We start from the raw sequence: 13887 nt of genomic DNA, 5'->3' as shown, positions 1-13887 counted from the left end.
ACGGCGCCAAACACAAGAACCGCGTGAGGTCACGTGTATATGCCTGAGGCAGACATCACTACAGCCCAGTCACTGAGCCTCAATGCTCGCTTAGGACTTGATAATACAGAACTACAATAGCAATATCTAGACAATTAAACCAAAATACATAGCCCCATAATTATACCTCCTCGTAAGTCACGTCATAGTTTGGATATCAATAGCCCGTTCGCAGCAGCAACCCACCATCAAAAGTCAGGCCACTCACAGCCGTCGCTTACTACACGCCGGCCCGGAAAGCTTCACCTCGACTTTCACTCTCGACATCACCGCTCGCTTTCCCTCTCCTCTCATCTCCTCTCCGCAACCCCCCACCACCACCCCAGCAGGTCAATTCTTGCGCGAATCTCTTCTACCCGTTTCTCAGATCTGTCTGAAGACACTAATATCTCACAATGGCCTCCGTCGCTCCCATCACCGGCGTACGTCCACCCTTCTCCTACCCAACTCACCCGGGACCACATCCACAACCCCATGGCCTCCCCCAGATTTGGAACCCTACAGGCTAACATTCTGCACTTTAGATGCTCCGCCGTACCCTGGTCCTTGACCTGAGCACCGCTTTCGGTGAGTCCGCCTACGACCCCGCGCTTCCATTGACCCGAGATGTCTTCATATGATTTCCTTCCTACCCATATATTCGAATTGCATACAAGCATTCTTACATCGACATCCGCCCCGCGCGCAAAATACCAACCGGGCCCGACCCAGAAGGACAATTGACTGACTGAATGATTACTTCGCAGGTTTCGGTACCACTTTCGGCTACCTCTGGTGGTACGGTACGTATACGACACAGACCTTCCTTTAATCCCTCCTCCTCCTTCCCTTCCAGCAAACCACTTCCCAGAGGTAATTTAACAGCCACTAACGATAAACCACTATGCAGGCTTCCACCTTCCCCGCGTCCGCGCCCGTGACGACTACTACACCCGCCTCGAGGCCGAGCGCGCTGCTGCCCAGCAGTAAATTCGCAGCGGCTACGCAAATGCATTCGACTTCGCGCGTTGATTGGGGGGCTCCCAATGTACCTCGTTAATTATGCCGGATGGAACCGGGATGCGTCAGCTACGTGATTTGGGAGAAGTGAATGTGAGGAATGTGTAGCTGATAGGATGTGATCGATCGATTGATATTGTTTTTGTGTGTCTGGTATATAGCGTGGGCATTGGGTTGGGTTTCCGGTTGATGCTGCGAGTTGAATGTGTTTGTGCTTGTGTGTGTGGATTGAAAGAATAGAAGAAGGGAAGAAAGAAGAACGTTTCCTCGAGTGTTTAATTGTCTGTTGTATATACGCTTGTACTCATACATGCGGTTGTTTGGGATTATCTGGTTGGCTGTTCTTGTGTTCGTCGTAGGGAGGGAGATTCAGTGGTTTGTAGGTTGTAGTGAGGGTCAGGTGTAGCTATGTTACTCGGCAGCATTTGATAAAAATGTGTTCATTTCTTTCATTCATAAGCAGGGAATCTATCCAGTCGCTAATTAATCCAAGTGGAAATGTAGGCCATGCACGTAAAACTCCCCAAATCAACACACAAACACGGACACACACACACAGCATCCACCACAACCACCACCATTATACCCCCTGCCCATCAGGCAAGAGCAACCAACTGATATCAACTACTACCTACCAACCACACAGGGGCAGGCCAGGCTGGTCCACCATTCACAGCATAACACGCTCATACTGTATCCCCCTCACACTACCACCACCCATCGATGTCCTAACATTGCGCTTGAACGCCTCCCGGTTCTGTCTCAGATCGTCGGCGGCCTCCTTGTTCAGCGGATCGGAAGCATTCGGCTCGAGGAAGAGGAACTAAACACAGCGTAAAAAGATTAACACCCCAATCCTCCACAAATCAAGAAGACCAAGATATAAAAGCGAGAGGAATTCATACCTGCATCCCCACAATAACCGCATTCAAATTCAACACGGGCTTCCAATCCTCCCTCAGAATATTCAGACACACATTCCCCTCAAGGTCAATATTCGGATGGTAGATCTTCTGCGTACACTTGACCTTGGGAGGATCATGCGGAAAGTTCTGGTTGACCGTGAAGTTGAAGTGGAAAGCGCCGCCCTTGTACATGCCCTCGTCCGGTTCGATAGTGAGAGTGAAGTTGAGGATATCGTCTGGGTTCGGGAAGGACATTTTCATTGTACTTCCGAGGGTGAGTTCTTGCAGGTCTGTCTCATATTTCGATTTTGATGTTAGTGCAATGTCCTAGTGGGTATTGTTTGAGAGAGTGTAGTAGGGTATGTAGGTAGGCAGGGACATTCAGACCTCGTTGCACGCGCAGTTGAGCGGCGGTGACCTTCTTCTTCTTTTTACCGGCAGCTCCTTCGGCATTCTCAGCTTGCTGCTGCTGTTGTTTCTGTTTGAGAGGGTGTTAGTGAGGTGGAAAGAGGGTACATATGGGTGGGTTGGTTGGTAGGTGGATGGATGGGAGTCAGTCGCGACGTACCATAGACCATATCTTCAACATCGTGGCTGATCTTGCGGGCTCGCGATCACCTGTGTGTGGGTTTGGTAGGATATAGAATTATTTGTAAAGATCTGGGTCTAGGGATTGTGGTATGGGTCGCTATCCTAGAATCTTCGTAGTCGTTGAGTGGGTGAAGAGGGGAGGAAAGGCTGCGGGGTGCTTTCGTTGGTCGGTACAACTAATCTCCACTTCAGCGTAGAGGGAACGATGGCAAGACAGGAGGAGCCAGCCCTTTATCTCAACGTAGACAGGTGGCAGGCCACGACAGAAGAAGGGTGTTTGTATTAATGCGTGTAGAAAGGGAACAGAGTGATTATCAGAGACAAATGATAGCCGGACTGCCGCAGAAAGCGGGCGGCGGCCTGACGCCATGGGCCACCCATTGCACCACCACCGCCTGCCCGTACCAGTTGCCACTCAGGATGCCCATATCCGCGGTCTTTTACATTCTTTCTTCCTATCGTTCATTATTTGGCCATGCGACTTCTTGTTATTATGAGGGTTTCATTTCGAACATTATCTGTGGGAGTCCCCGCGTAAAACAGTCAACCGATCGCCTTCCACGCCCTTGAATACATCCCATTTCTAATGCGCTAAGAGTCTACAAAACATTGTCGTGCCTGCAGTCCCTATGAAATGTGCAAATCCAACCTGAAACAAAACACAGCCGAACCTGGGAAACAAAGAATAAACATCGTATGTAGAATACAAAATTGCGACAAAAATGTGCCAAGAATAACTCCACGAGGCCTCTGCCGGCCATGAGCAAAGCACCCCTCATTGACAACTTTTCGTTCATTATGCTGCGCACCTTCTCTAGCGGCGGGCGAAGCAACACATCACACCGGTCTTACCCAGGAACCAGCAAGCTCCAATGAAGCGGAATAGCGCGACAACGGCGTTGGACCACAGTAGAGCCTGGAAGAAACGTGATGTACGATCGGTGGCAGAGTTCTGCATGAAGCCGTTAGTTTCGTCTTTTGGAACATCGGGAGTCGGTTTATTGCAGAAGATATACATACCGTGAAGCCAAACTTATCCACACCATCGCTGGTGATGCAAACAGCCATCAGAGCGTTACTGAAGATCCAGAATGTTACCAGTCTCGTACGGAAGCTCTTGTACGAGTCATCCAAACTCTTCTCTTCCTTCTCTTCGGGAGCCACATATGGTGTCAAAGCACGCTTCACCGTAGCTTCAAACTGGCTGTCAATATCGGCTTGAGGCTTGTCAATTTCCTCAATGACAGTTTCCTTGCCTCCTTCCTTGGTCGTCTTCGCGGAGGGAAGAGCATCCGCCTTATCAGAACCCTTGGTACCCCAGGACACATCGTGCCAGTTGCTGAAGGCATACACGTTGAGGATGTTGATGTAAGAAGACTGCACGGCCATGTACTGAGGGAAGGAGGTGAACATGTGCCACGGGTCCATGTACATGAACGAAGCGACGAAGTACAGACCGAAAGTGGCAGCAAGCGCGATGATAATGATACCGGCACCGGTCGACCCGAAGAACGAACCAAGGAACGCACCAACACCGTGCGTGGTGTCGAAGTCCATCGGAGCGCTGCCGCTGAAAGCGCGGACTACCAGGTAAAGTGCATCGACGACAACGTAGAGTTGAATGATACCGAAAACAACGAAAGATGCGAGGTACGAGAACCGAGAACCCTTGGGGCGGTTACCCAAAGCCAGAATGAACTGGAGGAGCAGGAAACCAAGGTAGGCATATTTGACGATGGTGTTGACAATGGGAGTTGCCGTCTTGCCAAAGGGGAAACCAGTGTGACCGTTGCTAGCGCTAGGAGTACCGACCAGGTCCATGATAACCGATGTTGTAAGCCAGTAGGAAGCTAGTTGCTAAAGTCAGTAAAGTCCTCAAGTTTGTGCGATAGTCGAATGGAACCACTTAACGTACCCAGGGAGAACCATGTAAGAATCGTGGAGAAAGTGTTGTACAGCATCTGAATATGAAGGAAGAACATCCGAATGATGTTGTGGCCACTCTTGTACATACGTCCGAAGTGCATGAGCGAATAGATACCGGCTGCGAAGGATCCGTTCAACCAACGACGACGCTGCGAGATGAACTCCGCAGCACCTTCAGGCACGTCAGTTTCACCCTTCGAGGCTTTAACATATGACAGATGCCACTTGGAGCCAGCCTTAGCAACCAGCTCGAAACACAAGATACGGTCCTCGGCCAAGAACATGTTCTTCTTGAAAATGTTCATTCCCTCGATACCCTTCTTACCCAGCTGTTTGGAGAGGGTATGATCACCATGGAAATACTGCTCCAATGGACGACCCATGATTGCACGGAATCGGTATGCGGAGAAAGCACCAGGCAACACACTGACATAACCGAAAGAACTCTCCAACGGCTTGTCCAGAATGTTACTGATCTTGTATTCGAAATTCTGGGCTGCCACGAGAGGGTTGATCAGGTTTCTCCAACCCTTACCCAACATGGCGTGGATTTCACCACAAGCACCTCCGAGATCCTTGTCGTTGTAGAAGGCCTCCCACAGGGCCAGAAGTGACTTGTGTCCAGGCTTGGTACCAGCATCGAGAAGAATGCAGACCTCGGGGTTCAGGATACGGCCGAAAGCATTGAAAAGCCATCTATGAGAGTTGATCTTTTTGCTGTTCTTCTGCTTCAAACAGAACATCATCTGAACCGGGGGTAGCGTGCTGGGGCCGTCATCTGTCGGGCGAATGAGCTGCTGGTTGGGGGTAACGGATAATTGCGTCGTGTATTCGAACTATCAGGTGTTAGCAATCTTCACATGTGTATATTCTCGGGTTGCGCATACGATGTGGGCAACGGTTTCCTTTCCGTCAACATCACGCTTCATCACGCCATCCTGGTAAATACCAACGGTGGCCAAAACATCCAGCACATCCTTGTCACAGGGGTCGATACCATCGAAAACCAAGCAGACCACAATCTTTTGCCAGGCCGGCCCACCCTTGTTCCAGAACTCGGACTTCTTTAAGTTCACAATGTCACGGATGTTTTGCATGACACCATGGAGCGTACGGGCTGTAAGAGTCTTGTCTTCATTATAATACGTGATAGCAATCAACAACTCGGTGTGTCTGTTGTACATGGCAGGACGAAGGTTGTAGCCATTGTGAAGGGTAAACTCATTAGGATCACATGTGGCCGCGGTGTCTATACCCAGGAGAATTCTCCATTAGTTCCGAGAAGCTGCATGATTGGGCCCTGCGGTAACTTACATCGCATGTGTGTGAATTCTTCGCTTCCGCCCTCCAGGTCGTTCCTATACTTTGCCTGGATTGCATTTTGGATAGCACTAGGCACCGGGTAGTCAACACTCAGGACTGAGCCCTGCACAAGCTTGACCTTTCTGGTAGCGTAGCGGCGCAGACCACCACCGCCGCCACCACTACCTGCACCTCCAGGGGCCTGTCTCTGGCGCCAAGCCTCTGTTGACGAGGTTTCGCTACGAGCATAGGGCGAAGCAACACGGCCGGGGACGCCAAAGGCAGCCGCGGGGTTCTCTCCAGACTGTGCAGAGTAAACAGAGCCACCTGCACTGTAGGGATCATGATAACCCGCATCGGCAGCATATGTCTCGGTCAAGCTGTATCCAGAGGTGGGCCGAGCCGGGGACAGATTGCGCTGCTGGGGGTCATCAAAAGGACCTGTGAATGGGCCTGTTTGGCTCGATAGCAATCCTCTAGACGCTTCTTCTTCATACTAGAGATCATCCAGGTTTTCGTGTTATTGATTGTTTCGTCCAGGCGCGATGCCACACGGCCACTAGAAATGAAAACTTACGTTGTTTCCAGCCGGTAGATCCTGGAGCCGATGACCACCGTCATCGTAGCCGGGAGGCGAGTGATTACCAGTGCCTTGGTAGGCCATGGTTGTTGAACGAGATTAAAGTCGTATTATGTGTGAACTGAATTCGGACGCTCAAGCAAAGCCCCGTGGGAACAGAATGCAAGGATGGCGCAAGAAGCAATGAGGCGTGAGGGTATCAGGGAAACAAGGAGCAAGGAGTGCACCGACTGGGGAAGTCAGACAACGGAGCAAGTAAATAAAGCGGGCAACCACCCCAAGCGCGGAGGGAGCAGACAAACAAGCGCTCAAATGACCGGGGATGCGCGAGAGGGTAGAAACGAGCGAAGGGGGAACGAACAGTTGAAAGGAAAACTGGTCGAAGGGCGCGAGCAACAGCAGAAACGTGAAAAAGCCGCCAGGGCTGAGCAGAGGTACCTTGCGATCGCAGGTGATGGATGAGGGAAGAAGCTCGGGAAGCCCGTCTGACCGTGGCGGACAAGAAGGGTTGGGGTTTTGGGTGAAAGGGTTTCCCAAAACAAAGCTGGGAGGGGCAGGAGGAGGATGAGAAGGGAAAGAAAGAGGAAGAGAGAAGTGAGACTGGGCGGGATGGGGATGGACGAGAAGGTCTCAGGATAGAAAAGGGTAAAAAAGAAAAAATTAGGAAGAGAAGGGAAGAAAAGGGAAAAAAAAAGCCCAGAAAGGCACGACAAGCTGAGAGCGACAGCTTTCCTTTCAAATGGTAATGGTCAAGGGTCGCCCTGGCGGTTTTTTTTTTTTTTGGGTTGGCAGTGTTCGAGACGGGGGTGGAAAGTCTTGGGGGGGGGAGGTGGTGTGGGTAATTGGATTCCTAACCAAAAGGCTGGATACACTTGAGATCTCCCTGCGATCACGGCGGATACCGATGATGGCTGCTGGCTTACTAGTCGATCAAAATCCTAATTATTGTCACTTGTCTGTCTTTCATGTCTTACTTGTTGTCCTTTGATCTACCACCTGAAAAGAGTGAAGATGAGAAGAGTATTTCTAACTATTCACAGGTTCTTGTTATGTCCATTCACAAAAATAAAATAAAAAAGGAAACCCAGACAACGCCTTGTTGGGGAAAGGGAATGATTTGCTGGGCTGTTTGGCCATTTCCTCTTTGGTATCCCCTCATATTTCTTCTTTTGACCGCAAGGTTGGGCAGGCTATTGCCCACGGATCGTCTCCTGCATCATATTCTTCCATCTTTCCTTCCAGACTCTTTCTCCTACTTACTTACTGTGGACAGAGCGAGCAGAGCCACTCGCAGTAATTTTTCTTGTCAATACATAACGCCCCCCTGACTGTTACAAGTTGAGGGCATTGTTCTGCTCCCCTCCTTGGCTCTTTGCTCCGCACTTCCAGTGTTATGTATTTAAAATTATCAAGGGTCTGAACCCTGATTACGGGCCAGTGGATATGGACCCTGGTCCACTTGAGTTTCTTTGCTTTACCGCATTACCCTGAAAACACAACCTTTCCCGTCCCGTATTGTCACTGTATCCCTGCCAGGTACCATGTAATACCCTGCCTTAGTCGGTGGCTGTGTGTGGCATGGCGGTCAAGTACCTAGTAGTACTAAGTAAGTCTACACCGTGTTCTATTGAGGATTCCGATGGATTTCATTCTTGCCACCCCATGGCACTTCTTGCATTGCTATCACGTCCTGCTCGTATCATGCAGTGGTTATCAGACGCGTGCTGCAATAACATCCAACAATTGGTAATAATGATGTCGAAGCATAGCATAAGGTGGCTTGACGATAGGGAGTTAAGATAACTTCCAAGGTCCTGTTGACCTCGAAAGTATGGACATTCCACATCCCTCGCCAGCATAACTGGGATACCTACAACAAACAACATCAGCCACCAATAGTCAGCAATGGACGGGCCCTAAATCTTCAGATTGAATTCCCCCTTCCCAGTAAGATCATAGATTCCGCTTACTTACTGTAGAGAGCTGTCATTGATCTTACCTAGTAGATTGCTTGTTGCCAAACACGAAACATCGCCCCCAAAAAAGTGCCCCCAAACTGGCCCCCATACTGTAGTGCCAGCTGCCCGTCTGCCATAGTAACCAGTAGTCAAAAGTGACCTATCGGAGATCGGAGAACTAATTGCGGCTGGTATTGGAGAGGTTTGGTATCGCCGAAATACAGAACATACGGCGAATGTTTCAGGGGGCGGGGCTCACCCAAAAAGGTCTAAACTCCCTAAAACTCCCCCAGCCAAATATAGGCTTGTGGGGAACTCAAGACTCCCTTCACTAGGGGCCTCAAGACCGTGTTTATCAGCCGTTGGTCAATCAGGAGCCACCCAGCGACGCTAGCCTGGAATCCTTAATTTTGCCAAGGTCACACTGGAGCATTGAAAGACAGTCAAAGCCCAATAAGCGGTTGGAGGGGTCATGCTCACTGGTCAGCCGCGGTTTCAAAGCGGCTGGCAATTGTTGAGAGTAGTGCTGATATTAGGTAATGGCCAGCATGTCCACAGTCCACACACTCTCACATCCTTTTTCTTTTTTCTTGGTTTGGTTTTTTTTCTTTTTCTTTTGCAAGCCATCATTTGATGCCACTGGTCAGCTCTCTGCCATGGTCAATGATCATCACTGCCACAGAAAGCTATGGCGCTCAGGGGACTAAACCCTCATCGGGGTTAGCTTCAAGCTCTCTATATCCTATCTTTAGCACCCGGTGACAACACAGTCGCCCTTGTCCCGTGAATCGCGAGTCAGACGATGTGGCACTCTCCAAAGGCGCGACAAAGTCGCACAGAATTTCCCTGGCTCGCGAATCGGCATCCCTGAAGCCCTGGACTGGCAGAATTTGCCTCTTATTTGGCTATACTTTTGAGTAGCACACGAACGGCGGGAATACCGGTTCTCTTACATCAGAAAAGTCGCCACGCTGGAAGGTCGTCGGGTAGTTCCGCTTTGTCTGAACCTTAGAATGTGATTCTTACTTCAAGGGTTACAACCGATATTACAAACTGTGGTCACTCCCATCCGCTGGGCTGTTGTAACCTAATCAAATTAATACGATAAGATTGCAACGTAGTAGTACCGTAGCTTAAATCAGTAATAAAGAAAAGTAGCTAATATCTTCATCAAAACCCAGTATTGTTTTCCTATCTATGCTTAGTATATGCTTAGTCTGTTCTCACATAATTAAATCTCCGAACACTGAGTTGTCCCGCAGTCCACATACAGGCAGCGAGGAGAGTTGCTTGATGCAAGATCACATGTACGCGATAGGCTCAGATCTCTACACATGTGAAAGCCAAGCAAATGCATGTACTAAGTAGAATGTGCGTCGTGAAGGGCATCTATTGCGGCAGTGTATACATGGTAGTTATCCCACTGCAGCCACTGGGTCCATTTACTAGCGGCGGGATATATATAGAGCAAGACCCTCGGTACCACTACTACCACTTAGTCCCAAAGGCTAAGCGCAGAAGCATTCACTATTGGCCGCTTGTCTCGGGAATGAGAGACAGATCGTCAGCGGCTACTGAGAACTAAGTAACGACTTCGGTTGAGAGTAAGACATAAAGCGGTGTATTAAGCTGAATACGGAGATCCTTTCAATTAGCTGATAGCACCGTCGACACGAAACTCAGGGATGGAAAATTTAGCCACAGAAAGGGAAGTACTTGAAAAGAAGACCCAGACAGGAGAAGTATGCATATCGTAACGAGCGACGGGCGCAGTCTCGGGCTGTTCTGATCGTGCATGACTCGTGCGAAAGTTCTATGCATGTACCCTTTTGCATGCTTCGGGCACTGCTGGATATGCGCGTTGCGGTAGATGCTTGGTGGAATATGCTTGTTTGTACGGAGTACTACTAGACTTGCTGTTGTTTTTACCATATCGTTGTATTATGGGTCAGCAGCTGACCAATACGTCCTTGAGGAAATTCTGAAACAGCGACACAATAATCTACTACTATAGTACCAAAAATTGAATTTCGTTGAAGTACTTAGTATTATATATTTTGGCCGGTGCAGAAGTTAGCATACTATCTTTCAGTCCATTCATGCACCAAAAATAAACATTCAATGTTAAGTAACCGTTATATATTAGCGTACGGCTAGTACTATAAGAATATATAGATTAGTTGTTGCCACAATTTCTTTTTTATATATTTCATCAAGCTCAATTGCAGATAAATTGGATAGTAGCTCTTGTTTACTGCATGGCTCAATCCAGTTTAATCAATTTCTTGGCAGTAATGTGAACCTCTCCTACTACACAACCACGAGCACAGGCTAGCCTCCATTTTCTGTATCTTTTGACGCCACAGAGACTGACTTGCCCTCTCCTTTCATAGTCAGAAATGGGTATCAAAAGTTTCTGCCGCGAGTATTTCGTCAATGTTAGAGTTGCTATCCCTTGCTAGTATGCTTAAAAGTTTGATGTACCCTTACTATCAGGTTGACAGTAGTAGCGAATATTCGAGACACGAAGTAAAGCGGAGGTACATAGTGCTCCTATTATCTTACCATGAGAGGGATCAATTGCCGCGTTCTTGGGCTTTCTGGGTCGAGTTTGTAGCTATCTAGACTCTCGAAGAGAGGAATACCAGGAGGTGAAAGGCCGTGGGTAAGACAAGATAAGTGAAAGATCCGGTGAAGTGCCTGTTAACAGGAGAAGTTCCAATACGGTTCACGATATATTCGGGTGAAGCCTCGCATTTTCCTATACTATATAATCTCTCTGCAGCGCAACCAGCAGCCGCCTTCCAACATCTTCAAATATCCCGAATCCAGCTTATAAAAAGCCAAAGGTCCCAGATCTTACCACCTTCATCAAATAAAAGCCAGCTCATACTCCTGGGTAGTATGAGGGATCCGAGAACTTTACCAATATCTTGATCGAGAACTTGTTAGCGAGATATCGTAGAACTTTCTTCACCTTATCACAAAGATCGACCGTACAAATCGGTGAGATACTCGTAAATCTTAGTATAGGAGGTCGCTAGGTCTTCAGACAAGCTATCGATAAACAACCACATGATACTGATGGAAATGGATGAAGAGGTCGAATACCATTCATCTCCCCTTGCACAAATAGGGTGCTGAGCCCCAGTTAATATATTAATCATCAAAGTATGAGGAAAATACACTAAAAACATGGTACAACAACACGAAACGCACCTGCACCTGCTGCACAGCAGTACTTAGCACATAACAACCATGGACGATCCTCAGGCCACCAACCTGGAGGATGGAAAACTGATAACAACCTAAGGGTAGTAAATATGTCGAGCTTTCACTAGGACTCTCAATATCTACTAGACGCTCACCCAGCAACGCTCATGTCAACACAACGGCATCTGCAACCTAATACCACTACTCGGCGACACCCATGATCAACCGAGTCATCGACCCTGCCGGCTGCTCATCGATCCTACATCGCGGACAGAGTGGAATGCGATTGACGACGGGGGATGATGCTGCAGGATACACCCCTCTGGCTGATGTCACCGAAACGCATGAGAGCCCTGTGCGAGAAAGACCATCTGGCACGCTCGATCTCACCATCAATTCTTTCGTTTTCTAGTTCTCGTCGGGGTCGCGAACGTTAGTATTCAGGTCATCCCTGGATTGTGGTTGGATTGAAGGGAAATTTGTGCTGCAATAATACTTTAGATGTTACATGTGGGCAGGCTTTCAACAATACCTTGCTGATATTTATGTCTGTAGCACTATATACTGGAGGAGGTATGCTGTATGCAAGAGCACACATTATCATCGAATAATCTGCTTTAATGACTATATATCTTCATATAACTATATTTGGCTAGCATTTGTGTCATCTTCGACAAGATAAACCTAACTACGTAACTAGCCATCTTCATCAGACGCTTAGTAAGTCTCATTTGAAGGATTCATGCAGATGTCAGACGAAAGGCTTATCCATTAGGGGCCGAAGAACAGACAGATGAATACTGCATTACACTAATCACTATATATATCCAAATGATAGTTATCTCGCACAAGAGACTGCCATATTTTAATACTCGGTAGTAGGATGTTTTTACATAGCCTAAATATACTGGTGGCTTCCGAGCCTACATATAATACTCTCCTGATGTATCTCAGCAACGATCTTTTCACAGATGTTGAGTCCGATGATGGAATCTACAGCTCCTCTCTTAGTAAAGCTTCCTGGTAGATCTACTAACTAGTAAATACCGAAATAGTGTTGGATTGACATCCAGGGGAAGATGACGCTTTGTCAAGCTCAGGGCCAAATCATGCCATCTGACCAGTCAGAGGCACAGAATTTGCATTCAGGGGATGGCCCCAAAGATGACCGTGGCCCCCCCTTGAACCAGCCAACAACCGGGGTATGCGAGTAAGAAAGTAAATAATGTACAGAAATCAATTTATTCTCCATATTTGATAGTCCAGTCAATGTCTGGTGGAGGCTATCGAATGGTCGACTGTTGGACGATGGCAAGCTAAGCACATGCCAAGAGAAAAGGGAGAGGGAGAGCGGATATGACACTATTGAAATGTCATTTCTGTCAAATCAATAATATGCATATGGTTTGACAGCCTATGGAGAAAGCACAGATCTATTGAAGACTCGGCATGAATATTGATTAATTTCATATCCACCAGATAATATGGGACTGGGGGCCATCGGGACCCAACTCCGGATTATACCAGTATGGCAGCAGGTGCAGAGTGAGTATTGCTGTGTATACAAAGTATGGTTGACCCTGAGGCTGGAATTTCACGATAGGCCCTTCATGTTATTTCATGTTATTGTCATTAAGCTTCTAGTCCACTCATGTAAATCTCTGCCAAAAGTTGAAGAGAATAACGGTCAGTGGTGGCATGGACTGGTCTGTCGGGATCGAGACCGGATGACGCGTGGCTTGAGCCATTCGAACCCGCTCATTGGCGTTCTGGCCGTTCTCATTACAGTAGTAGTAGGCCGGTCGAACATGTGTTCCTTCAGTCTTAGTGATTAGTCGACTTCCCTACGTACTCCTGTATGGATAATAATCACCCCCAACTGGAATACTACTATGATTGACTATTGGGGCTAGCTGACAAGTCTCACCATGGACCTGACATCTGGTGCTATGGTAAAGGCCAAGTCCTTAACGGTCGGCTGTTTGCGGGAAAGACAGACTAGCCCAAGTGCCGGTGACAGGAATAGGCGAGTCCAATGGTGGAAAGAGGAAGAAGAAGCAGAAGCAGAATGGGCATCTAATCTCGATTAATGAGTTAATCAAATGGATCATCTCGTCTGCCGTGCCTGAGGCTGCGGGTGGGTGTGCAGCGGCCTCATGATTCGACCAGACATCCCGTGTTAATTTCCGGGCGAAGGAATCCAACGTGGGCTGGAGGTTCGAGACCATCCAGTCCAGGCACGGCCGGCCGTGCCTGGCACACATCCAGAGGATAATTGGTTGCACTTGAGACACCCGATGTAAGGAATCATGGGGCATGATGGGAACCCTCCTCCACCGTTCCGTATATGCCAGGGGAGGGTGGTTTATGTGGT

The 13887-nt window shown here is 48.3% G+C and overlaps 7 protein-coding genes across 7 annotated transcripts; 4 read left to right on the top strand and 3 right to left on the bottom strand.

Annotated features, from left to right (window-relative positions):
• Positions 1-434: 434 nt before the first annotated feature.
• Positions 435-1008, top strand: BO85DRAFT_483485 (cytochrome c oxidase subunit VIIa; the record flags this gene model as incomplete). Its single annotated transcript, XM_025663162.1, has 4 exons — positions 435-461; positions 564-606; positions 786-821; positions 929-1008. 4 exons carry the CDS (start codon positions 435-437, stop codon positions 1006-1008), a joined length of 186 nt encoding a protein of 61 aa, XP_025521584.1.
• A 459-nt stretch (positions 1009-1467) lies between these two features.
• BO85DRAFT_444888 (NEDD8-conjugating protein UBC12) lies at positions 1468-2860 on the bottom strand. Its single transcript, XM_025659134.1, has 4 exons — positions 2512-2860; positions 2331-2421; positions 1944-2233; positions 1468-1861 (listed from the first exon to the last, which is right to left on the bottom strand). The coding sequence occupies exons 1-4, from the start codon at positions 2512-2514 to the stop codon at positions 1709-1711; spliced, it is 537 nt and encodes a 178-aa protein (XP_025521583.1). The 5' UTR covers positions 2515-2860; the 3' UTR covers positions 1468-1708.
• Positions 2861-3021: 161 nt separating this feature from the next.
• On the bottom strand, positions 3022-6732 carry chsG (chitin synthase class III). Its single transcript, XM_025662053.1, has 6 exons — positions 6340-6732; positions 5775-6258; positions 5348-5709; positions 4450-5296; positions 3555-4384; positions 3022-3486 (listed from the first exon to the last, which is right to left on the bottom strand). The coding sequence occupies exons 1-6, from the start codon at positions 6424-6426 to the stop codon at positions 3349-3351; spliced, it is 2748 nt and encodes a 915-aa protein (XP_025521582.1). The 5' UTR covers positions 6427-6732; the 3' UTR covers positions 3022-3348.
• Positions 6733-7126: 394 nt separating this feature from the next.
• BO85DRAFT_27946 (uncharacterized protein) lies at positions 7127-7829 on the top strand. The gene has a single exon (XM_025655179.1). It carries the CDS (start codon positions 7308-7310, stop codon positions 7668-7670), a length of 363 nt encoding a protein of 120 aa, XP_025521581.1. The 5' UTR covers positions 7127-7307; the 3' UTR covers positions 7671-7829.
• Positions 7830-9808: 1979 nt separating this feature from the next.
• Positions 9809-10345, bottom strand: BO85DRAFT_27934 (uncharacterized protein). The gene has a single exon (XM_025655178.1). The coding sequence runs from the start codon at positions 10230-10232 to the stop codon at positions 9948-9950; it is 285 nt and encodes a 94-aa protein (XP_025521580.1). The 5' UTR covers positions 10233-10345; the 3' UTR covers positions 9809-9947.
• A 1385-nt stretch (positions 10346-11730) lies between these two features.
• On the top strand, positions 11731-12873 carry BO85DRAFT_434145 (uncharacterized protein; the record flags this gene model as incomplete). Its single annotated transcript, XM_025658454.1, has 5 exons — positions 11731-11868; positions 12032-12086; positions 12214-12233; positions 12569-12715; positions 12775-12873. The coding sequence occupies 5 exons, from the start codon at positions 11731-11733 to the stop codon at positions 12871-12873; spliced, it is 459 nt and encodes a 152-aa protein (XP_025521579.1).
• Positions 12874-12915: 42 nt separating this feature from the next.
• BO85DRAFT_27922 (uncharacterized protein) lies at positions 12916-13414 on the top strand. The gene has a single exon (XM_025655176.1). It carries the CDS (start codon positions 12998-13000, stop codon positions 13346-13348), a length of 351 nt encoding a protein of 116 aa, XP_025521578.1. The 5' UTR covers positions 12916-12997; the 3' UTR covers positions 13349-13414.
• Positions 13415-13887: the final 473 nt, after the last annotated feature.

Source organism: Aspergillus piperis (genome assembly GCF_003184755.1).
Source record: "Aspergillus piperis CBS 112811 unplaced genomic scaffold BO85scaffold_1, whole genome shotgun sequence".
Lineage (NCBI taxonomy): Eukaryota > Fungi > Ascomycota > Eurotiomycetes > Eurotiales > Aspergillaceae > Aspergillus > Aspergillus piperis.
The sequence above is the reverse complement of the archived record's forward strand: the minus strand, read 5'-3'. Positions and strand labels throughout refer to the sequence as shown.